Below are 24,137 nucleotides of genomic sequence, written 5' to 3'. Positions count from 1 at the left end.
TGTATTGTTAATAAATTATTTCTCCATATATATGTCAAAGTTGGATTGGATGAAGGAAGATTGATCACAGTTAAGATTGAATGGTGGGTGATCATAATTTTTTTTGAACCATGGGGTCTAAGAGAACGGGATTGTCAAGAGAGGCAGTACTCTTTTGTCAATTTCGTTGTTTTTCTTTTATGGGAAACTGGCTAAAAAGATTAGAAATCAATTTTCAATTGTTTAATAGATCAAATTTCCACTCATAGAGGAACCTACATGTCCCTCCACTTATGATTAACGTATCTTCACTATATGAACTTCATAATCGGAACCGTTCATACTCTTCATTATCATCTAAAGATCATATCTGCAAAAACTCATTTAGCCATCCATGCGTGCCAAACCAATCGACGGTTTTGGTAGCAAGTATCTTCTTCATGATCAAATCGTCCATTTCTTTAATATATATGAATGACTACACGATCTTTAAATTGAATATTTTTTGCATATATGATATTTAGATAATGATAAAGAGATTAAAAGTTCCGATTATAAATTTCATACTGCGAAAATACGGTAATTATAATTGGAGACAAATAGGTTCCCAATATTGGGAGAACACAAACATTATCCTGGTAAAAAAACTAATGGTTTTAACAATTGAGATTTAAAAAAAAATCCCTTCCAAACAAATCAAATCTCAATTTCGGTAAGAAAGCTTAAGTTTTTTTCTAAATCTTATTACAACTTACATAGATCCCTCTCTCTCTCTCAAGCCATTATCATCAGGCCAGCCACGAGCGCAGACCATATTTTCCCTGCAAATTTGAAGAGATGACGACTGAATCAGCTATAGGTTTTTTTTATTTATTTTTTATTTTTTATTTTTTTTTTATTTTACAAATGATATTTTTATTCTAAATTATGTTACAAAGAGGAGAATAATTTGAATTCTTTATGCAGTGCATTGAAGAGGAAGTCCCTAATGACTAGTGACAATAGCTAGATTTATTTTCCCATTTGAAAATTTTTTGTAACTTCCATTTCTCATTTTTATTTTTTTGAATAAATGATATTATCTACGTTAAGAGGGTGGAATCTAAGTCTCATCCTGGACTAGCCATAATAATATAGTTTAAATTCGTCTTTCAAGAGAATCGAACTTAAAATCTCTTACTTACAAATAAAAAAGAATATTATTATACGGTAGTACAAAATGACAACTTCTATTGCGCCTTAACGCTTAAGTTCTCTCTCTTTTGCACACGCAATAAACCTGACTTTATTCCCCGAACACACCCATCAGTTGCAAACATTCAAAGTTTTGCAAAACTGGAATACACACTTTCCAGTGAAGCTCAAAGGCATCGGGTGCGCACTTCACGCACCATGAAACCACACTTTATCACGACAAATTAGCATCAACATTTAAAAACAATTACCACAGTTATTTAAAATGTTTTAGGTGTAGTCTAGCTCTTGCCTAATCTCTATGATTTGGATCAAATTTTCTTCCTTAGACCATCTCTAATGGTCGGGCTAAAAGTCAAATATTTTAGCCCGGAAAATTTAGCTTTTAGCCCAGAAACAACTTTTCTGCTCCAACCGTTCTGGCATAAAATTTTAGTCTTGGATTATTAAAGAATGAACTTAGGCTATTTTTTTTGGTTAAATTAAATTTAAAAAATAAATAAATATGTAAACTATTGTAAATTAATTTTATAAACATTTTAACCTAAAAAAATTTAAATTCTGATAAATATTGAGTGGAGTCCACTCTGATTTATGGGCTAAATTTTGGAGGGAATTTGGCCTTGGTTTAACATTTAGCATTTAGCCCCAATTTTCCCCTTGGGTTGGAGTGGGTTTGGGGGGAAATTTTGGAGGGTAATTTGGTTTTTAGCCCACCATTGAAGTTGGTCTTAAGGCTATAATCATTTTCATTATATATTATCAATTTACTTAAAAAAAAAAAAAAACATTGAAGAACAACTTACAATTAACAACTGGTAAATCATCAGACGCGCCGGAGCCCCAAAGGGGCTTCGAATCTGGAGTGTAATTATTTAGGCAATCGGAGGAGGTGTTGTAGCCATTCTTACACACACAAAGGAACTGATCATGATCATCAACCCTGTACCCACAAACCCCGTCGCTCATCTCACAGCTCTTGCACTTTGCATCGACAATGCCACTGTCCAAACCACCGTGACTGTACTTCAACGCCACCCCATACTCCCACTGCACTGGGTCTGTTGGGTAGTCTCCGAGTGACACAACGGATGTAAACGTGCACTTTAACCCGTGGAGGTCCAACTCACCCTTAGCGTCAAGATTCCCAGGTGAATACACGCAGCACGTGTTTGTGGGTGGGAACAAGGGGAGGCCAAGACCAACCACGGATGGACATGTGTAGATAGAAGCACAGAGGTGAGAGTAGTAGGGATCACAGACGGGCATGCCGGAGGGTTTGAGGGTGAGGGAAGAGGTGGGGGGCTGGCAGGACAAGAGGATGAAGGTTGATGGGCCGAGCTGAAATGGGGAGGCCCAATCAAGGCCGAAGTTGGAGAGGGAGGGTTGCATGGAGGTGCAGTTGAACATGGAGGGTGGGGTTAGGGTTATGGTTTGGGTGGAGTAGGAAATTGAAGTGATAGGGTATAAGCCAGTGTGGGTGGTGAGGAGGAGGAGCTGCTGATTATTGGTAAATGTACAGGTTATGTAGGATTGGAAAATTGGGGAGCCACAACCAGGGCCTGTGCCAAAAGGGTATTTGACTTGCAGGGAGCCACATGTGGGGTTGCATGCAGGAGAGTCTGCGGCGGCGGCTGTGGCAAGGTTGAGGAGGATGAATACTGAAAGAGTTGGTACTACAACCATTAGAGCTTTCTCTTGGCTTCTCTCTCTCTCTCTCTCCCCTCCTCTCTCTCTCTCGCTCTCTCTTCTCTTTCTCTGTCTTGTGATCGATGATTTTATGATCTTTTCCAAAGAGGAGCAAGAGCAGTAGACTTGTTTTTAATGGGCATAGGAGGAGGACTACATATGTAAGAAAGCAGCGGACCATCACATAAATTACAACTTACTCCAAATGTAATTTAAGGAATTCTTTTTATTAGGTGGATTGGGGAGGAGTACTTACATGAAACATGTTCACTGCCATATGGCGTCCTCTATTCCTAAACCTTATATATGTGTAGTAAGCCCTGCTAGCAAGCTGCAGTCATCTTCCACCTAGACAAAAAACGTGAACGTCTATGTCATCCCCTATCCCTAAATCCTATATATGTGCAAGTTTTTCTTCATAGAATAATGTATTATTGGATGGAGAGGTGACAGGGTGGTGAATCCATTGCATATAAGGTGCTCTCATTAGAGAAGGAATTCGAACTTTCCACCTATTTTGATATGAAAAATTAAATGAAAGTATTAAACTCCAATAGAGGGTTGGGCCAAAAAAAAGGGACCTACCAGGCCATTTTTTGGCCCTTTGACCATCGGGCTAGGCATTGTTAGCCAGCCAACCAACCTGTTTGAGGGGCTTAGTCTGTCAACAGCCAATGGACACATAACGTCAGCTAACATCATGTAGCCATTGAATTTTTTATTTATTTATTTTTTTCAGGATGAAATTTGAAAAATTTTAATTTTAATTTTCTATAAATACCTAAGCCATTTCTACGCTATTTCTCACATCTTTTCCCCCATTTCATACTATCTTAACTCATTTTATTTTAATTCTTGAAACTTCAACAACATTTAACAAATAACAACACAATCTCCACCCTAGTACTACTTCGGGGAGTTATTAAAACTTAAATAACATGAAACTTAAACAACATTTAACAAATAATAGGGAGCCTGTGGGATATGTGCCTTCGAAAAGAGGAATCCGGCAAGGGGATCCTCTATCACCGTTTCTGTTTGTCATATGTGCGGAAGGCCTATCAGTTTTTGTTTGATGTGTGGGAAGGCAAGTAAGAATCAGAGGGGTTAAGGTTTGTAAAGAGTGCGCCAAGTGTACACTAGGAGTGTTCTCGAGTAAAACTTCTACTTAAAACATATGGAGAAGCTTCAGGTCAAGTTATTAATTTGTTGAAAAGATGTGTCGCATTTAGTGGTAATCTCACGGAATACGACGGTCAACAACTAGCAGATTACTTGGGGATGACTAGGGTCAGTAATCACAACCGCTATCTGGGACTACCTGTTTTTGTGGGAAAGGCAAAGAAACAAGCTTTTGCTTACCTTAAAGAAAAGTTGTGGAAGAGGCTTAATGGGTGGAGAGGAAGCCTATTTAGTAATGCGGGAAAATAAATTTTGATTAAAACCGTTGTTCAAGCTGTTCCTCTTTATTCGATGCAAACTTTCTTGCTACCAAAATCCCTCTGTGAAGAATTAAATCAAATTGTTGCCCAATTCTGGTGGGGGCGTGAACAAGGTAGGCAGAGAATTCATTGGCTTCGGTGGAAAAAATTTAAACCCAAGTGTGAAGGTGGTTTGGGATTTAAAGATCTCCAAGCTTTTAATCTTGCCTTGTTAACAAAACAAGGGTGGCGGATCTTGCATCAACCTTCGTTGCTTGTAGCATGGTTATTCAAAGAAAAATACTTCCCAAAGACGGACTTCCTCTCAGCCAGGTAAAACCGAACACCTCCTAATGTTGTCGTAGTATAGCGGCTGCCCGTTATGTTGACCGTATTGGGGTGCGATGGAGGGTCGGAGATGGATCCAAATTTAATATTTGTGGTGATAATTGGCTGCCAAGGCAGAGTTTCTTCAAAGTCCTTAGTCATATACTGTTGGGGATGGCTCACGATTCAAAGGTTAGTATGTCGATTATGGAGTGTGGCCCGTTAGCTTGGAATATGGCACACATTAATCGATTGTTTTGTGAGGAGGAGGCCTCTTGGATCAAAGGGATTCCTCTTAGTTTGGGAAGGACGGAAGACGTTCTAATTTGGAATGCGGAGAAAAATGGGAATTTCCCAACGAGGAGTAGGGGTGGATTTGGTTTCATTCGGTTTTTTTGCCAAAACTTTGGTTCGGTTCGATTTTCTTTTGGTTTTTTCGGTTCGGTTTCTTTCAGTTTGGTTTTGTTCAGTTTGATTTTGTTTTTTATTTTATTTCATAAAGCTTGACCTTTTTTTAAATATGGAATTTAGAAAAGAAACTTGCATTGGTACTAATAATAAGAAAATGAGAAAAGTGAGAAGGTAGTTGTACATATACAAAATCATATAAACCAATCCTATTATATCCATTCCAAAAGCAAACAATTAGAAAAGCTCTTCCAAGTTCTAAGGCCTTCCAAAATTTTCTTCCATAACCAATGACATATCCTCCCTAATTGGATCAAGATTGCTCCTTAAAAAATTCCTAGTTAGTTTCAAACTTCGCAACAAAGTTTCACAAAAGAAACATAACGGGCATACATTCATAAAGTGTAAAGGGATTCAGTTTGGTTTGGTTTACGAATTTGTAAAATTGAAACCGAACCAATAAAGTTCGGTTCGGTTCGGTTTTACCTTTTTCGGTTTAATTTTTTTCGGTTTTTGGTTTTTTGGTTTCGGTTCTATGTTTGGTCCCTTTTTTTTCAATTTTTGATTTTTTTGAACCCACCCCTAACGAGGAGCGCCTACCATCTGGCTTGGGCTTGTGGCGAGGTAAATGGGAATGAGGCTAGTGGATCGATGTTGATTGGGGATGTGAAATTCCTTTGGAAAGCGATATGGAGGGCCAATGTGCCAGGGAAGGTTAAAATTTGCGTCTGGAGATGTTGCTTGAATGTTCTGCCAACAAGAAATAACCTTAGGAAAAAAAAATGGCTTTGGCGCCAACTTGTTTGTTTTATGATGCGGACATTGAAAGATCAACCACCTATTAAGGGATTGTAAAGCGGTGGCGGTGTGGTTCTCTAGTCCTTTGGGTATACGTAGCAAATGGGATACTCGACAAGCATTGATAGATTGGGTTGCTTTGCTGCGCTTTCACAGACTCTTTCTAGGGAGAGTTTCGACTTAGCTATGACGATTATTTGGGGTATTTCGACAGAGTGTAATAATCTATTGTGGAAAGGTAAAGCTTTGAATTCGTTGGAATTACACTGCGAGTTGCAAACTTGGTTGACGGAATTTCACAAATGGATCGACAAAGCAAAAACTACAAGGGCTGCTACGGTGCAGCCATGGCACACTTGGGTGAAGTGCAACTTTGATGCGGCCTGGGATGAAGGTACGGAGACTGGAGGTATTGGGGGTCGTTTTACGGAATGATAGGGCGAGTTTTTGGCTGCTTTATCCACTAAGGTGACTGGGATTGTCTCCCCGCTGCTGGGAGAAATTTTGGCAGCAAGGGAAGCTGCTGTTTTTGCACAGCAGCAGCGGTTCCCACTGTTGGAACTTGAAGGTGATGTTCTTTTGGTCATTAATGCTCTTTCTCACAAGGGTGGGAAGGACTCTTGACCATTCCGTCATATTCTTGATGATACAAGAAGGATCTTGGAGAATCAAGCGCAATGGTTGGCTATGTTGGGTTTAAAACAACACTCTTTGGTGACTTAGTTTGAGGAATCTTCCGATGTAATCTTAAACCTTCTCGTTGAGGATATTAATTAATTGTAAGTTCTTTTCCTTCGACTGGGTGAAATTCCCAGTAAGGTTTTTATTGAGACTCATTGTTTGCACCCCATCCTCAATGTTTGTTTGTACATATTTCAATTTGAAACAATGAATATCATATTTTCTTCAAACAAAAAAAAAAAAAAAAAAAAAAAAACCAACACAATCTCCATTCTAGTACTATTTCGGGGAGTTATTGAAACTTAAATAGCATGAAACTTAAACAATATTTAACACATAACAACACAATCTCCAGCCTGGTACTACTTTGAGGAGTTATTGAAACTTCAACAACATAATCTTCAACCTAGTACGACTTCGGGAAGTTATTAAACTTAAACACAATCTCCATCCTATTTGAAAATTTATTGAGATTATGTAAAGATAAGAAATCTGGAAGCTTATTCATTTAACGACAAGTGACAGTCAAAATATGTCTGAATAACCTTATTTTAATATGATAATGTAATTCAATTAACTAATAAGTTACATAACAAACTTAAAAATAATAAATTATTAAGCGGCTAAAACATAGCTTCTTTCAGTTAGAACTAGTATATAAATACAACATAGCACTGTTTATTTAAAAATAATTTTTACAGGCTATAATTCTGGACAGAGTTATGCTTAGATGGCCTACCAAGCTGCAGGTAAGCTGTTGGAGCTAACGATAGTTGAAGATATATTTCAATTAGGCCAGTTAGTCAAAAGTTACATTTTTCATTAAAGTTGTTTAAAACCATGCCTACTGTTACTACCACTACCATACACTATAAATTACTTGTGCATTTTTGCTCCAGTTGATTCATACTTTTACTCCAATTGATTCATACGCATGTATAGTAGTAGTGAGCTGGAGTTTCAACCAACTTTAATGAAAAATGAAACTTTGACCTGGCCTAATTGTAATATATCTTCAACTAACGTTCCATATTGTATGTGGTCCAATATCCTAATAAATAAGTATTACGTTTCTACTCATATGTAGTGGTGGAGCCACATAAAGAGTAGGATAGATCTAGGCCCATCCTGAATATTTTTGTTTTTTTATATTTTGTCTGTAAGTTCTCATACTAATGAGCATGTGGTCGGTAAGTTCAGTTTAAAAGTTCTTGCAAAATATTGGTTTAATTCTCGCTGATGCCAACTATCATTTTGATTAGTTTCCAAAAAAAAAAAAAACTATCATTTTGATTTTTTAAAACAAACAAGGTCTCTACAAGAAAGATAAGAAAAACTACGTAACGGTTTAGTGATATTCTTATTCATTAGTAAGTGATAGGATTTAGGTTCGATTCTCATTAAATGCAAATTTTAACCACAAATTTTTTTGGCCCATTATGAGGCTAAGCCCGTAAATAATATCGTTTGTTCAAAAAAATATAAATAAATAAAAAAAAAATCTCATAGCACATAATAGTTTTGAGCTATGACCTTGAATTTATGATTGAGTTTCTTATGAAAACCTGTAAAAGTTCTTTTCTTATAATATAATCATCGCAATATTAACTTTTTCAAACAAATTTTAAAGTTGTAACCTTGGTGTTTGACTGATTAAATTTTCATTGCCAATAATAGAGAAATTTTTTTTTTTAGTTTTTCTCCCATTAATTATACTTGCCATATTTTTTTTTTCTAGTTTTTTCATCTATATATAAAAAAGGCTAAAAGGGTGGACTTACATAATATCTAAATTGTCTTTCTCACATTAAGATTTCAAAAAAAAAAAAAAAAAAAAAAAAAAAAAAAAAAAAAAAAAAAACAATATTCACAAAAAATATCCCCATGGGGTGTAATGATCCGTCTCTAATTTTACGATTTTATTAATTTTAAAAGAGTGAATTGACGAAAATGGCCCTAGAGGCGAGATAGTTGACTTTTGTTGATGTTCATTCCATGGCTCGTACAAGCTACTATCCTGCCGTATTCGTGTGGTACTCGTTACTACTACATGTGGGTGCAAGCGGAATCGAAATCAGAGTTACGGTTAAGATTTTACGGAACTTCAAATCCAAGAGATATGTTTGTAAAAATTTCTATGTTATATTAAATATTTCCCATAATTTTATTTATAATTATTATATCAATATTTTAATCTTTTTTAGATATTTGTGGCTCCGTGGGGCCCATACGCCTTACTCACCTTCTCCCTCTCTTCCACGTGGAAAATTCTTCCCCACATTATTGGAGACTCTTTCAAACTCTTCCTGTCTCTCTCATCTCTCTCTAGCTTGCTCATCTCTCTTGGGCAGGGACGAAGCCAGAAATCTGTATGGATGAGGGCATTGTTAAACAACGTCACAAAATAAAAAGCTAGAGAATTTACTAAACAAATACTTATTTATTAATCCATAAGATTTTTCATACAAAATATTACAATATCCCTCGACGCGTGTTCATGATTTGAAAGCATTGCATGATAACTTCATTACCAATACAATCAAATATATCTCTATATAAAAATAACCATGTTATCATTCATCTATTTATTTCCCATCTGATTTCTCAATCAATTCTTCGAAAAGTTCATGGCCGAAAATGCTCTTTCAACATTGGTAATTGCAATTGAAAGAGTTAATACTAATGTCACAATCAAGTAAACATGTTATACACCTTACTAATGTCACAAACATGTACATTTTTTTGTTTGCCAATAAACTGAGTGGGGGCATCTGCCCCCTCTAAGCCCGAGGTGGCTCCGTCCCTGCTCTTGGCTCACTTCGTCTCTTCTCTCAAACCTATCTTAAACACCCTTAATTCTCTCTGTAATTGAGCCTTAAGAGGCCGACTACTCACCAGATCACTACTTCAGTTTCCTTTCTCTCTTCCCTGTTAACCATGCAGGAGCGCAGACGCAGCGGAGCCACCATTTTCTTTGGCGACTTAACCTAGAATCCGACAAAACCGAGGTGAGTTTGACGTGGGATGTATCTCAGTTTCTAGTGACATTTTCTAGTTATTTGGGTGGTTTTTGAGTTGAAAATTGAGGGTTTTAACCCTATTCATGTATGTTCTTCCTCTCCCCAGTTTTCTGATGAAAACCCAATGGCTTTCGAGCCAATATCCGGCCAACTCTAGCCATGGCTGATCTGGGGAAGGTATAATCCTAATCTACACTTGTTTATCTTCATTTTGGTAGGTAGAACGTGGGAAATGATTGAGTTTTGAGCTCGATTGGGGCTCTGCTTAGTTGCCTAGATTCCGACGACCAGACCCGCAACCAGGACCAGGTCAACCCGACCAAAAAAAAAAAAGAAAGATCCAAACCCGGATTCGAGAACCAGGTCCAACTCGGATCCACATGACCGACTCGGGTCGAAATCAAAAAGTGGAGGGAGTATTCCATTAACTTCCAGTTAATTTTAACAAAATATTCCTTCTGAGGAAGGAATATTCTGTTGAAGTTAAATGTTGACTTTTGTTGACTTTTTCGAAATTTTCTTGGAAACCTTCCTAGGCTAATTTCAACGCCCTAAGTCCATTTTTGGCATCCAAAGTTTTAACATAGTTGACCGCCGAAGCGACTTGGTTAACTTTTTCAGGTTGACAGTTGACTTTTTCCTTGACTTTTTACGAAATTTACCCGGGACCCCTTTTAGGGTATTTCAACACTCTAATTCCAAATATGCACTCCGTTTTCCTCAATTTAATCTTTTTAGTTCAGTTTTATTAATGGTCCCAATATTATGCTTAGGTGCGATTACTATTGGAGGCTCTAGCTTTCTTAGCTCGAAAGGATATGACATCGCTAGTACCTCTGAGTGAGTCTTTTCTTTTATATAGTATGTATACTTTTTTAGTTTCCATATATATATATATATATATATATAACAACAATTTTTTTCTATGTTATTGCCATAATTAAATAAACGTTTATAAAAAAAAATGTTGCTTTGTTGGGAACTTCTAAAATAATCCTACGAGATGCACATGCAAACTTACTATAAGGGGGCCTTAATTAGATTTACGGCTATGAATAGTATTATGTTGATTAGAATTATCGAATTATCAATTTACCATTACATGATTATAGCTATGTTATCTACTCATCGTGTGCTACACTGGTGTTTGTACTCACCTGGGCCAGGGCCAGGCTTCACGTGTATGTTCACATTGCACTATACGCTCACTTTGGATCCATTGTAGGTGCCAGTCCTGTCCTAAATTGCTATACGCAATTAGGACTCGTATGTGATGCACATTACACCTAGTCTTGTTCATGTCAGAATATCTCTACATGAACTTATGTGTCAACATATGTCGTATTGCATTATTATGATATTGCTGGCTACAGTAATTGTTTTCATCCTATATGTACTATATATATTTGGAAATTATACTTGTTTTATGGTAAGGGGTTATTATGTTTTCAAAAAGGTTTTACAAAGTTTTATTTTTAGGCCCACTCACCCTTTTTTTTTTTGCCCCTCTAGGGTTTAGTAAGTTCATTATTTTTCAAAATATATTTTAGTAAAAAAACAATATAACTAAAATAAGTAAAATTAAAAAAAAAACTAAATAATAAATAATATATTATTAAATAGAAAAATAAATAATAAAATCATGCGTACTTGTATGGCAGGAGGTTAGTATGGTTTAAAAGGCCCCTCCTATATAATGGATTTTTGGCTCCGCAACTGTCCATGCATTCCAGGTTCGAAACTCCCCCTTCCTTAAATTATTGTATTAGTTTCGAACTCTCTCTATTTTCTCTAATAATAGTAAAAACAAAATTACAATGAAAAGCTCGCCTCTCATATATATATATATACACACACACACACACACATACATATATTATAGTATTTGAAAAAAAAAATACTATATATATATATATATATATATATATATATGGGGACTAGGTGTGGGGCTCACTCCACATCGAACTTCAACGATCCGAACCATTTATTTTCTAAGTCTTGATTCATAGATCATTCTTGCAAAAATTCAATTCAATCTGAAACCATTTGTCTATTTAATTATCAAGATAAAATTTCATTGTTTCTTATATAATAAAGTATTCATTAATTTTTTTGAACCCAATTAGATGTCTTAAACATTTTCGATTTAGCTAATATTTTGTAAGGATGATCTATAAGGTGCAACTTGAAAAATAGATGGTTCGGATCGTTGAAGTTCGATGTAGTGTGGACCCACAACTAATCCCCATTTTTATAAAAAAAATGGGGATCCCTTTCCTTAAAGATTTCCTACATATATATATAGTAGTATGCCTTCTTGTATGCATTCTTTTATTTTTTTTGGTTGACAATGGGGCATAGGCCTGAAAGAAAAGGAAGATTTCAACAGAATCTTATAAGGCCACGAGACCCTAGTTATATCTGCAACTAGCAACTAATGACAAACCTAAATGAGCCAAATCATCAGCAACAAAATTCTTTTCATGACAGATATGACGAATTTCGCAAGACTAGCTTTGGTGCAGAAAAGCACGACAATTTAGTACGAAACTTCCACGAGGGTGATTATTCACTTGTGCATTTGAAATCAATTGAATCGCAAGAGCAAAATCCTATTCTACCATAATCTTCTTAACTCCATTATTCCATGCAAGTTTTAGCCCAATAAAAACACCACAAACTTCGGCACATAGAATCTCACCTCGACCAAGATTAGCACAAAAACTAGAAACCCATGCCCCCGACGAGTTTTTGAGGGCACCGCTAGTAGCAATGAAGTTGGCCTCCCCCTTACGACACCCATCAACATTAAGCTTTACCCAACCCTGAGGAGGAACTTCCTAATTTAGAAAAGCATGTGTTCGAAGGGGTTTTATGGAAGAAGCCATATTCGCCTAAAGCCAATCTTTCAAATAGGTAATGATCACATATTTGGGATCATTAGGGGGAGCAATATCCTGTTAAAAAAATACTTTTGTTTCACCATTGCCATAAGAGCTAGCAAGTAATGCAAAAAATAAGTCTCCATTCCAAATTATCCAAGACTAATATTTTGGAAGAGAGATTATTTTGGAACCAATTAATTGTGCATGAAACTGATCAGGAACAGGGAAACTTCTCCAAACCTTAGCAGCAAAGGAGCAGTCTCTAAAGATGTGAATAATTGATTCAAAATCACCATTACATCTGCCACATGAAGGATCTGGAGCCAATCCCCGTCTAACTCGTTGAGCATTGGTTAATAATTTGTCTAGCAACACAAGCCAAAGAAAAGAGAGCACTTTAATGGGAAGATGCAACTCCTAGATAAAGATCCATTGCCACTTGGTGTTCATAGTAGCGCCTAGATCCAACACATAGGCAGACTTCACAGTAAGGTTACCATCATTAGTTAGTCTCCATATACACTTGTCTGTCGAGCCGCCAATACTATCCACATGAATATTGGCAATTTTATCCACAACTATTTTAGGAACGAAATGTAGCAAACGTTATGTATTCCAATTTCCACCATAGCAAAAATCAGCCACAGACAATGTAAGCATAGTTGGCGATAGTCGTTGAAGAGAAAAATTTAGAAGAGGCCCACAATTTGACCAATAGCAGTCCAAAATTTAACATTCTCACCAGATCCGATGAGTTATACCAAACTTTTTTTCAACAATTGAGCACCATCGATGAAGCCTTTCCAAGTACTAGAAGCGCCCTTCAGCATAGCAGTATCAAACAAATGTTTATTCCCTCCTGCTACATATTTATCACATAAAGTATGCACCCAAAGGCCATCATCATGCTGAATCACCCTCCAAGAATTCTTAGCAAGCAAGGCAGAGCTCATACTACGCGTATTCTTGAGGCCTAAGCCACCCACTGATTTAGGCGAACAAACTTGTTTCCAGTTCACCAAGTGAATTTTTGATTATATGCTATGCAAAATATCAAGCTACCATCCTCAAAATGTGATGAGCTTGATCGACTTAATAGAAATTTTTTGTGGGGCTCCGTTCTTGTATACATTCTTTTGTTTGTTAATTAAATCAACAGTTTTAGCAATACTTTTGAAGTTTTGATAATCTTTTGTACAGTATGTCGTAACACAATTATAATTACGAAGAAAATGCATAAACAAAGGCAAATTATCAACGGTTTAGAAGCTACTGCATGGAAAACAGAAGAAAAAAAGAAGAAAAAACTAATTCGAAATTAAAAAAATCCAATCTGTCGGATTCGAATCAGCGACCTATGGATGTCCGACAGGAACAGCCCACTACAGTTCTTTCCTCTACCAACTGAGCTAAGGTCGGTTATTTTCAGTTTGTTACAACTTAATAGTATGCCTTTTTAAGTGCAAAAATAATTCCAAAATCCGGCTATAACATGTCAAATAGGTTGACTCGATCATCTAACCTTTGGAGGGTTATTTACACTAACATCCTTTGATGTTTTTCGAGTTTTCACAAAATTCTTTAACATTTGAAACATTACACTAACATCCCCCACATTATAATTCACTTTCACATAACCTTTTTGTTGGGGTCCAAAAATGTCACACACCAATCCAACCAAGTCTCGAGACCTAATTGTCATACAAAGCTACATTTAAGCCCAAACACATACCAAGGCACAGGATCGACGAGGGATGCATAACAAAGGGAAAGTTATATGGAATGCAAAACAAAGGGAATGTGTTTCTAGACCTGCCGGGAAGAAACTTCGGCCATGCCCTCTGATTCATTGCTCGAACCTAGAGAACTTAATGGCTGAGCCCAGTGCCTAAGACTGCTTCTCAATTCAAGCGGTCGATGGAGGTTATCTACATTTGATGGCCACTCAGGTGGCCAGGAAATACAGACAACACCATTCGGCGCATAAAATTGTCAATGAAATGAACGTTCGGGCACCTGACAGTTAATATTTTTCTGAGTTCAGATATGTCATGGTAAAATTAATAAAGAAAGAAAAGTGAGCCTTACAAAGGTCGAGGTAACTTCTTGTGGAGGAATTTTGAGGTCTTCATCCTGCGGATGGAGCGACGTTTTGACCGTCGCCTCAGGCTTGACTAGGGGTCTCTTCCCACGATCGGACATAGGAGGATCCGGTTGGATGACTGCCTCGACCATATGGGGAGGATTGACGAGAGAAAGGTTGGCTGGTCGAGGGCGACGCTCCAGCGGAATCTCATCACTTTCATTGCTCCCATCGTCCTGAAGTAAAAAGCTGTCACGATTAGAAAATCAGATAAAGGAAGGTCATTATCAATGGAATCATACCTCTTCCAGAATGACCGTTGGTCGCTGGATGGGGGAGGCCTCGACGGGTGCAGCCGTCTCCTCCAAGACAGGCGCAATAACCAGCTCCGAAGCCACAGCTGGAACAGCAACCGGTTCGGCCATAACCCCAGTTGTCGATACAGCCAAGTGATGAGAAGGCAATGGCAGTTGGTCCACCGAGGCCTGGACAACCGGAATGGGAGAAGAGATGATAGGAGCGATCGCTTCCATAGACTGGCTGAAGATGACGTGAATCTCCCGTTCCTTTTTTTTCGCCAATTTCTTGACGCGTTTCGAAGGTTGAGGGGCGTCATCTCCCGTCTCGACGTCCTGATAGGGCTGCTTGGTAGGCGAAATGCGACCGGTAGTTGTGGTTTTCTTCGAGGAGATGACCAAATTTTTCTTGGCCACCGTCGCGGCGACCACATCCGCTCGTTTCGACACACGACCACTTGAAATAACAGAGTCGAGTCAATAACATTGCGCAAGTAGGTGAAGTACAAAAGGAGAACCGACAATATACCTTAGGTCATTCGTTTGGTGACCACGTCTTCAGCCGAGACGCCGAAGAAGTCGCAGGTGTACTCTTCCCAACAGTCACCAAAGGTGTCAGTACCTAGAGATTCAGGAACGGTCGGTCGGAGCCGAAATTTTTTACACTTGTCCTGAAACTCTTGTTCCATCGTTTTACACTCTCTCTGGAATGAACCAGAAAGGCGTCCTTGACTTAGAAAGGAGCAAGAAGCGAGTAGGGGTATTGGGCAACTCTGGAGGTAGCCGAGCTGCCGAGCAACGAAATGGGGATGATAGACCTCCCAACTGGCTCGGCGGGTATCGCAACCGAGGGGAAGGTCGTGTGTTAATACGAATGAACCCCAGTGTTGACGAAGATCGGTATCTTCGGTCTCATCCCATGCTGTCTTCGGAAACTTGATCAAGGCGGGGTATTCCTGACGCCGTCATACTAAGAACTCGTCGTCAAAATGGACGTCCAGGCCGAAGAAGTGTTTAAGGACTTCGTCGGCCCGGTGAGGAGGTGCCGGTCGAGAGGCCAGTTGAGGACCAAGCGCTGCGGTTGGTTGGAAAATGGGGACTTCGGGCCGAAAAGTGGAGAAATAAACTTGCAACCAGATTTGGAATACCCAGAGGGGTCCGTTCTGGTGTGGATCGATTTTGTTGATGGTTGTTTAGGCCAAACAATGGAAGAGATTGGTGATGATGACCAAACTGAGCACCAAGGAGTGACCACTAGCCAAGGCTTGAGCCATTGGCATGTTCTCGACCAAACACTTGTTCAACCGGGTACAACAAATGAATTTGTTGTACTAGTAGAATAGGAAGGCTTCATGTTCTCCCTTCCTAAGACTATCTTCGCCTCGACCAGCGAAGTGAAGGATGAGGGTGTTGTAGTTGAATAAGTTCTTGTGTAACTTCTGGACTTCTTCTCTCGAAGGCTATCGATCTCCTCGGCGGAGTGTCTCGACAGCCCGTTCGTCGAACAGCGCTTTCAGGTCGAGGTTCGACGGGCACCCGGATAAGGCAGCATCTATTAGGAGACCAGATGGGGAAGTCCCAAGGACAGCTGAAATATCAAGGACGGTGGAGTCGAAAGGGTCGAAAGGAAAGATCATGGTGTTGGTGGCCGAACACCACAAACTCAGGGCCGTCATGAGCAGCTCCTTATCCATGGTAATCTCCATGGTCGCGAGCTTAATGGCGTCGTAAATGCCGAGAGCTTCCCATTCTTTGCCGAAGAATGTTTCCATTTGTTCGACCTAGGCTGCCTAGGCTGTAATGGTCGAAGGCCAAGCTCCTTGGGGCCGCGCCAAGCACCATTTCGACCAGTCAAACCCTTGCAGCAAGGGTGTTAGGCACTGTTCCTTGAGAAGATTGGTGATGCACGATGACACTGCATCTTTAAAAAGTGGCCTCAGAATTTGATGAGTGGTGCTCAGGTCGCCCTCGAAGCATAGCATTTTGATAGCACACCGATCAATGAAACCTTTGCATTTGTTACACTTGTTGGACAACTTTGAGATGAAGGAAACCATTAGAGAGGATTCAAAGGTTCGCGTGGGTTTAGAAGGGGTTTGTGAGAGATGAGCTTGAGATCTTCTAGGTTGAGAAAGTAAGAATGGCGAAAGGAGGTTTCAAAGTTTCTAGAGGCGTGGGATGCAAATGAAAGAAACTTAGGTATTTATAGGCATTTCAAAAGAAAGATCAAACGTTTGGTATTCAAAATTTTTTGAATTTGAAGGACAATCAACCAGGAAATGGCCAATCATTTCGGATATCTCGGGAATCGTCAAGGGTAGGATCGAGGTTTTCGGGGATTTGGGACGCATGATTGCGTGCGGCGATGGTTTTAATGCATTAATGAGAAAGAAGACGTTTCGACGGGTGCACGTTTTCGAGGGCCATGATTAAGGATTGTTAGGTTTATCGGAGAATCGACACGTGGCAGTACGGTGGGAGTAACGAGGATCGTGCAATCATATTCCATAAATACGCATGGTAGTGGTTATCGAGAACAGTTAAGTCTAAAGGCAAAAGATGATTTCGTTTCTTCATGGTCAAGATCCGACCAAAGGTTGGCAATTGACGACCTAAGAAGCGAGGGGGCAATGTTTGGGCCCAAAATAATATTGTTGGCCTGAGTGCTTGTTGGTGCTCGGCCCAAAGCCGTGTCTAAAGTACTATGGGCTGCCTGGTGATTCCGGGCCATTTAGCATGGGTAATTAGGATTCTCGACTGACAATGAATAAAGCCCTAAAAAGGAGTAGTTCATATGAGAAAAGGGGTCGAGGAAGTCCTAGTGTAATTAGGATTCTCGACTGACAATGAATAAAGCCCTAAAAAGGGGTGAGTTCAAAGTCTTAGTGAGAGTAAGGTTGTTCGAAGCAAAGTTGGAACAAAACAAGGAATCCCAGTCCAGATAAGAGTTTAATTCAATCTCAAGAAGAAGTTGGTGCTATAAATACAAGACGTCATGCAACAATTGAGGACCTTAAAAAAAAACACACAATTGCTCTGCGCAAAACCTCTCAAACATTTTGAGATTTTTATTTTCTTTTTCTTTTTCCCGCCGACACATCTTCAGTTTGGATAAACAGCATTGTGAAGGCAACCGACGAATACCTTCAGTTTGGATAAATAGCACTGTTGCCATAGAATCAGCCGACCGAAGTGCACCTTCAGTTTGGATAAACAGCACTACTTCGAGGCTGACTGGTTTCCTATCCAAGTCTCGGTCGAGAGGGGTTTTCGAATCCTTACTGGCAGAGGTCATCTTATTAGCCCTTTCGACGAAGTAAGATGTTACAAGTTACTACATTCGGCGTGTTGGATGCCGAATGATTTTATGATTGGATACTCACATGTGGGTTTCAGAGTTCGACATTCTGACGGCTGAACCACATCCACAATCAAGACATACATCACCTTTGAATATTTGTGTCTGTATAATCTGGTGTCGATTCGACGTGCTTATACTTTTACGAATATAATCACTGTGACTGAATCGGGCACCGATGATTTGTGAACTTCGCAGAACTAGCAACCTTGTCTTCAGGCTCGAGAACCTGAAGGTCGAGATTTGTTCCTTCCTCAGTCGCAGTCACAAGATAAAGAAGTCAACAACGTGCTCAACACAATATCAACAAATTTCACTCCTCGGCCGAGCTCGGCCGACGAGTTGGCACGCCTCGTATTCAACCGAAGGACGTAGTTAGCTTATTAATTACTTGGCATGTGCGCCACGTAGGTTTTGTAATTTTTAGGGTGAACAGGAACATATAAGCTGTTTCATTGACATTTTGAGTCCTCATGCTGGCGACTGCAACCTACGTCTTAGGGAGTGCTCGAAAAGCCTAACTAATCATGTCTATACTTGGTACACCACCCTTGCACTAGGTTCCATTTGGACTTGGGAAGAGCTGGCAGGCAAGTTTTGTAGAAAATACTTCTAGCATGAGGAAGGGGTCACAATAATTCAGCTCAACAATACACGCCAAAAGCACAGAGAAGATCTGGTGACTTTTTTCAAATGTTTCCAGGACCACGCCCTTGAATGCTATGATGAGAAGGATGAGGAAGCTCTTGTGGAGACATTGCAACTGACTACAGGGTGTACTTGGAAAACCTGGAAAATTAACAACAAGGAAACTTATCATGCTTTAGTTGTGGATGACAGATTTGACTACAACCCATGGAAAATGAAGGAAAATGAGAGCAATAAGGAAACCTATCATCCACTAGCATGTAGCAATGAAGAATTCCAAGCCACCCTCAATACCATGCTCGTAGATGAGGCCATCAAGCTGCCCCAGCCCTGCAAAGCTCATTCCAGGAAGGATAGAACAAATCCCAGGTACTGTTGCTACCATCAATATATGGGACATCCCTCTATTATATGTCAAACTTTGCGAAAAATTCTCTATGCAAAAATTCATGAAGGAACACTAGAGCTGCCAAAATGCAAGGGAAAGAGATAACAGTTGTCATTACATGCTCCGAAGATGACGGTGTCTGCCATCTGTGGATTAACGACCAAAAGTTATCTTAGAATCTTCCAGGAACATAAAGAAGGCTTATTGGTGCAAATGCTACAAGCTGCATAACTATGATACTCTATGGCCTTAAGCTGAAGGATGGGAAGATGAGGATGTAAATCTCATGGAATTTGCCCCAAGCCTAAGTGACGAAGCAAATACTGCTGTTGTCGAAGCTTTCATGCATGTGTTCGAGGACTATGGCCCTCAATGATATGTTGCCCAACTGCAAAGGGCCTTCATTGAGAATAATAATGCCATTATCTTCATTGACGAAGACATGGAAATGGTTTTCCTGACCATCAAATGCCACTATACATGGAAGGACAGATCAATAATGTCTTCATCATGCAAGCTTTGGTTGACACTAGTTTCCCTGTTAACATTCTGCCCTTGGCAGTGCTCACTGCAGCAAGCATCCCAACGTCAAAAGTGGTAAGATCTCAAATCTTTATCAATGGGTTTAGGAATAGCAATGAGGAAACTATTGGATACATCAAGATCAACTTGAAGATTGATCGTATCAGGTCATTTACTAAGTTTTATATGGTTTACCATGCTCTGCTTGGAAGGCCATGGATAAACAAGCACAGACTTGTAACCCTACACCTACCATTAGTGCGTCAAGGGAATGATTCGTGTAAGGCCTATTCGCATCCCAGGAAACTAGATGTCACTTGCCTCAGGGATACCAAGAATTCCTAGCCACTGTGGGAAAAGGAAAACACATACAGCCAGAAGCCGATATCATTGCCTACACTTCATCTCAATGTTCCAGGGTTGTGTTTCCCGACGGCCGCATCGTCTATTGCTTATGACGGGTTGGGAGGCCTGACAACATTGTGTGGTAAAGCCCTAAGTATGGAGAGGTTACACACTAAATAAGTGCAGTTCTCAAGGAAACTAAAGGCATGCCTGCTCTTATTGCCGATGACGAATCCCTGCAGAAAATCATGCCTATGCTAAAATGTATGCAAGATGGATCCATTGCAGTGGTGGAAAAGCTTGAAGAGGTAAACCTAAGTGATGATCATTCTGTGCAAAAATTGATTTCTATTAGTGTTTACTTAACTGTTGAGGAAAAGAAAGAACTAGTTAGCTTACTAAAGGAGTTCAAGGACGTCTTTTCCTGTTGCTACGAACAGATGCCATGCCTTGATCCGAACCTAGTATGTCACACGCTAAATACACAGCTTGGGATCAAGCCTATTGTACAATAAAGAAGGAATTTCCATCCGGAAATAGAGGCTAAAATCAAAGTTAAGGTAGAAAAGCTCTTGGTGGCCAAATTTATCAAGCTCATCAAGCACCCTCTTTGGCTAGCCAACATTTTCCCAATAAAGAAGAAGAACATTGTTCAAATTAGAATTTGCATTGATTACCGAGATCTCAATGCAGGATTACCCAAAAGACGAGTTTCCATTGTTTAACATAGACATCATGATCGATTCAACCTTAGGGCAATGTCTGATGTTGTTCATGGATGGCTTTAGTGGGTACAATTAAATCAAAATGTCTATCACAGATGCTGAAAATACGGCTTTCAGCATACTATTTGGAAACTTTTACTACACAGTCATGCCATTGGGACTCAAAAATGCATGTGCCACCTATCAGCGAGCAATGATGGCGATCTTTCACAACATGATAAGGAAGGAAGTGGAAGACTATGTGGATGACCTCATCATGAAATCCAAAACTAGGGAAAGGCTTTAAGAAGTGTTGAGGAAAATGCTGAGGAGATGTCAAGCATATAGGTTGAAGATGAACCCCAAGAAATGCGCATTCAGTGTTTCCTCAGGCAAGTTCCTAGGCTTCCTAGTACATCAAAGTGGCATCGATGTAGATCCAGAGAAGGTGCACACCATAGGAGCCCTCATGCCACCGACAAACGCAAAAAAGCTGAAAAACTCGATGGGGAATCTATCTTACATTCGATGATTATCACAGGATTAGTAGCAGCAACAGGAGCCTTCGCTAATTGCTCTGGAACGGGAATGAATTCGTATGGACTAAGGAATGCAATGAAACCTATCAACGGGTCCAGCACCTAGTCACCAACCTTCCTACTATGAAGGCACCAGTCCTAGGCATTATACTCAAGCTCTACCTAGCCGTAACAAGCACAGCTCCGTCCAGCCGAGGAAGAAGCACCAATTTATTATGTCAGCCGACAACTAAGAGGCACTGAAACCCACTATGAGAAGATGGACTGCCCTTGCCTAGCTCTTGTCTATGCATCACAACGGCTGCATCACTATTTCCTAGCCCACAAGCTGCATATTATGGTAAAGCCTAACCGGATAAAGTATTTGCTCACTAGACTTATACTATCTGGCTATTTGGGTCATTGGTTGCTCTAAGGAAGTCCTTGATATGCTACCAGAAATAACTGCAACCGCTGTAGAATAGGAGCCATGGGTCATGCATTTCAATGGTTCTTTTACAACTACAAGAGAAGGAGCTGATGTTGTACTTGTCAATCTAGAGGGCAAGCTACTGCCTTATCTTTCAAGCTAAGCTTTCCATGCACAAACAACGTAGCCGAGTATGAAGCTTTCACCATGGGCCTTTCCACAGCTAGGGAAATGGGTGCAAGAAAGATATGAGTTATAGGGGACTTAAATTTGGTCTTAAGCCAGGTCTAGGAAAGCTTTGCAGTGAAGGAAATAACCTTGGCACCATACCGCACTATGGCCGAGAAACTTATGGTAAGCTTCAAGCAGGTGGTGTTGGAGCACATTCCCAGCACAACCAATAGATATGTGGATGACCTAGCCACACTTGGCTCCAAGCTTACCTTTGTCGAAGAACAACCCAACATTGTTGTAATCAGAAGAGAATCCTTAGCTAATGCACACTTCCCGGATGAAGCTCCAGAAGGTGACGACTAGAAGGAAACTATCAAAAATGAACTTTCCAAGCTAAGCAGAGAACTCAGCATCAAATGCCTTAAGGAGTACATAAATGTTACTGGACACTCTATAAGTATTTGCCTAGAGGAGTGCTCACCTGATGCCTCAAACCAAAAAAAGCACAAAAACGGTTGGAATAGATCCATGAGACTACATGAATAGTCGACCAAGTTGTGAGTCTTTACTACCGACTACAGTGAAAAGGGTACTGCTAACCAGAGATGAAGCAACAAACCACATGGATCCAAGTCGATTGTCTAAAATGCAGTAGAACGCTTTCCCCAGGGAAGACATTTGCAGTTTCCATCACTCATGATTAGAGGTGCCCATACCTGACCTTCTTTATTGATCGAACACTACCAAGCAATGTCAGGGACACACGCAAATTGAAAGGGACAACCAAGAGATACTTCGTGGATGAGGCAACTTTATATCTGAAGGGATTTAATGGGGAACCATTGATATGCCTTGGGCCATCCGAGTCATCACAAGTTATGCAAAAGGTGCATGCTGGAGAATACGGCAAACACCAGCGAAGAAAGAAACTACACAAGCAGCTACTGAGCCTAGGATACTATTGGCCAACCATGAGGGAAGACACACACAACATGGTCAAGCGATGCCATGTCGACCAAATTCATGGAAACTTAATCCACAAGCCTCCAACACTACTACAAGACATGCGCACTCTATGGCCATTCCATACTTGTGGGTGTGATTTGATAGAAACAATCAATCCAGCTTCCGAATGCCATATATGGATCCTAGTAGCCATTGAGTACTTCATAAAATGGGTAAATGCAATCCCTCTTAGGAAAGCAATAGGAGTAACAGTATCCAATTTCATTAGGGAATGCCTCGTTTGCTGATTTGGTATACCTTACAAAATAGTGAGCGATAACAGCACATCTTTTGTGAACAAACAAGTAAGTGCTACACTTAATGCTTATGGGATCAAGCACCACTGCTCCATGCCCTACTATCCTCAGGGAAACAGTCAAGCCGAAGCCACAAACAAAACGCTGCTGAGAATCCTAAGCAAATGGTATATAACTACTCTGGGGGCTGAAGCACGCATCTTCCATACATCCTATTAGCTTATCGCTCATCTCCAAGGAATGCTACGGGTTTCTTTCTTTAATCCTTGGTGTATAGGTTCGAAGCTATTTCCCTTGTGGAAATGATGATGCCCATGGAAAGAGTTTTATCATTCAACGATGTGGAATAGAATGCTGCAGCATGCTTAAGCTAGAGGTAGAAAGACCTTGAGTTACTCGAGAAAAAAAAGGCAAAAACAGCTAGGAAAGCGGCCATATACTACCAATAGGTTATCAGAGCATATAACCGCATAGTTAAACTATGCAACTTGAAGGAAGGAAATGTTTTCCTCAGGACAGCTGAGCACATAAGGAGGTAGATCTCCCAACCTTCGAAGTTCACCCTACATTAGGAATGACCTTTTGTGATCAAGGAAGCCTATTGACGTGGTTACTACTACTTGACTTTGGTCAAGGAAGGTATGCTAACGGAACCTGTCAATGCAAAGTGGCTGAAGCTGTATTACTGCTAAAACACTTATGCTTATTTTAGAAGAACAAGCTCCTTCTATGCAATGATCATTTTGCTTACTCTATGAGACCTTGTAAGGCCATGCAACGATTAATGTACCCCAAATTTTCATAAGGAGCATTTTGTCAAAATATTTCGTACATTTATAACTAGAAGGATTTCTTCTAAACAAGTTACAGTAGTAATTATGCCAAGGCTATAATAAAAGCCCACACCAAGCCTGTCAATGCAAAATCAATGCTAAGCAAGCTTCTCAATGGTTTAATGCCCATGCAACATGCCAAGCCAACATGCCATGCAAAACCATTGAGTCAAG

At 39.8% G+C, this 24,137-nt stretch overlaps 1 protein-coding gene across 2 annotated transcripts; it reads right to left on the bottom strand.

Annotated features, from left to right (window-relative positions):
• Nucleotides 1-504: 504 nt before the first annotated feature.
• Nucleotides 505-3,058, bottom strand: LOC137719475 (wall-associated receptor kinase-like 20). Of its 2 annotated transcripts, XM_088698911.1 has the most exons (3): nt 2,925-3,058; nt 1,980-2,890; nt 530-800 (listed from the first exon to the last, which is right to left on the bottom strand). In XM_088698911.1, exons 1-3 carry the CDS (start codon nt 3,041-3,043, stop codon nt 754-756), a joined length of 1,077 nt encoding a protein of 358 aa, XP_088555037.1. In that variant the 5' UTR covers nt 3,044-3,058; the 3' UTR covers nt 530-753. The 2 variants fall into 2 exon arrangements, with proteins under 2 accessions (XP_068314613.2, XP_088555037.1); XM_068458512.2 differs by having other exon boundaries at nt 505-800; nt 1,980-2,969.
• Nucleotides 3,059-24,137: the final 21,079 nt, after the last annotated feature.

Source organism: Pyrus communis, chromosome 1, assembly GCF_041283825.1.
Source record: "Pyrus communis isolate YQ-2024b chromosome 1, ASM4128382v1, whole genome shotgun sequence".
In the NCBI taxonomy this organism is placed as follows: Eukaryota; Viridiplantae; Streptophyta; class Magnoliopsida; order Rosales; family Rosaceae; genus Pyrus; species Pyrus communis.
The sequence above is the reverse complement of the archived record's forward strand: the minus strand, read 5'-3'. Positions and strand labels throughout refer to the sequence as shown.

Bases quoted from the DNA above. Each gene is read 5' to 3' on its own strand.
- LOC137719475 (XM_088698911.1), bottom strand. From the start codon at position 3,043: ATGGTCCGCTGCTTTCTTACATATGTAGTCCTCCTCCTATGCCCATTA. The intron at 2,891-2,924 runs GAAGAGAGAGCG...AGGAGGGGAGAG, and splicing joins GATCACAAGACAGAGAAAGA to AGAGAGAGAGAGAAGCCAAG. The intron at 801-1,979 runs GTAAGTTGTTCT...TCAAATTTGCAG, and splicing joins TGATTTACCAGTTGTTAATT to GGAAAATATGGTCTGCGCTC.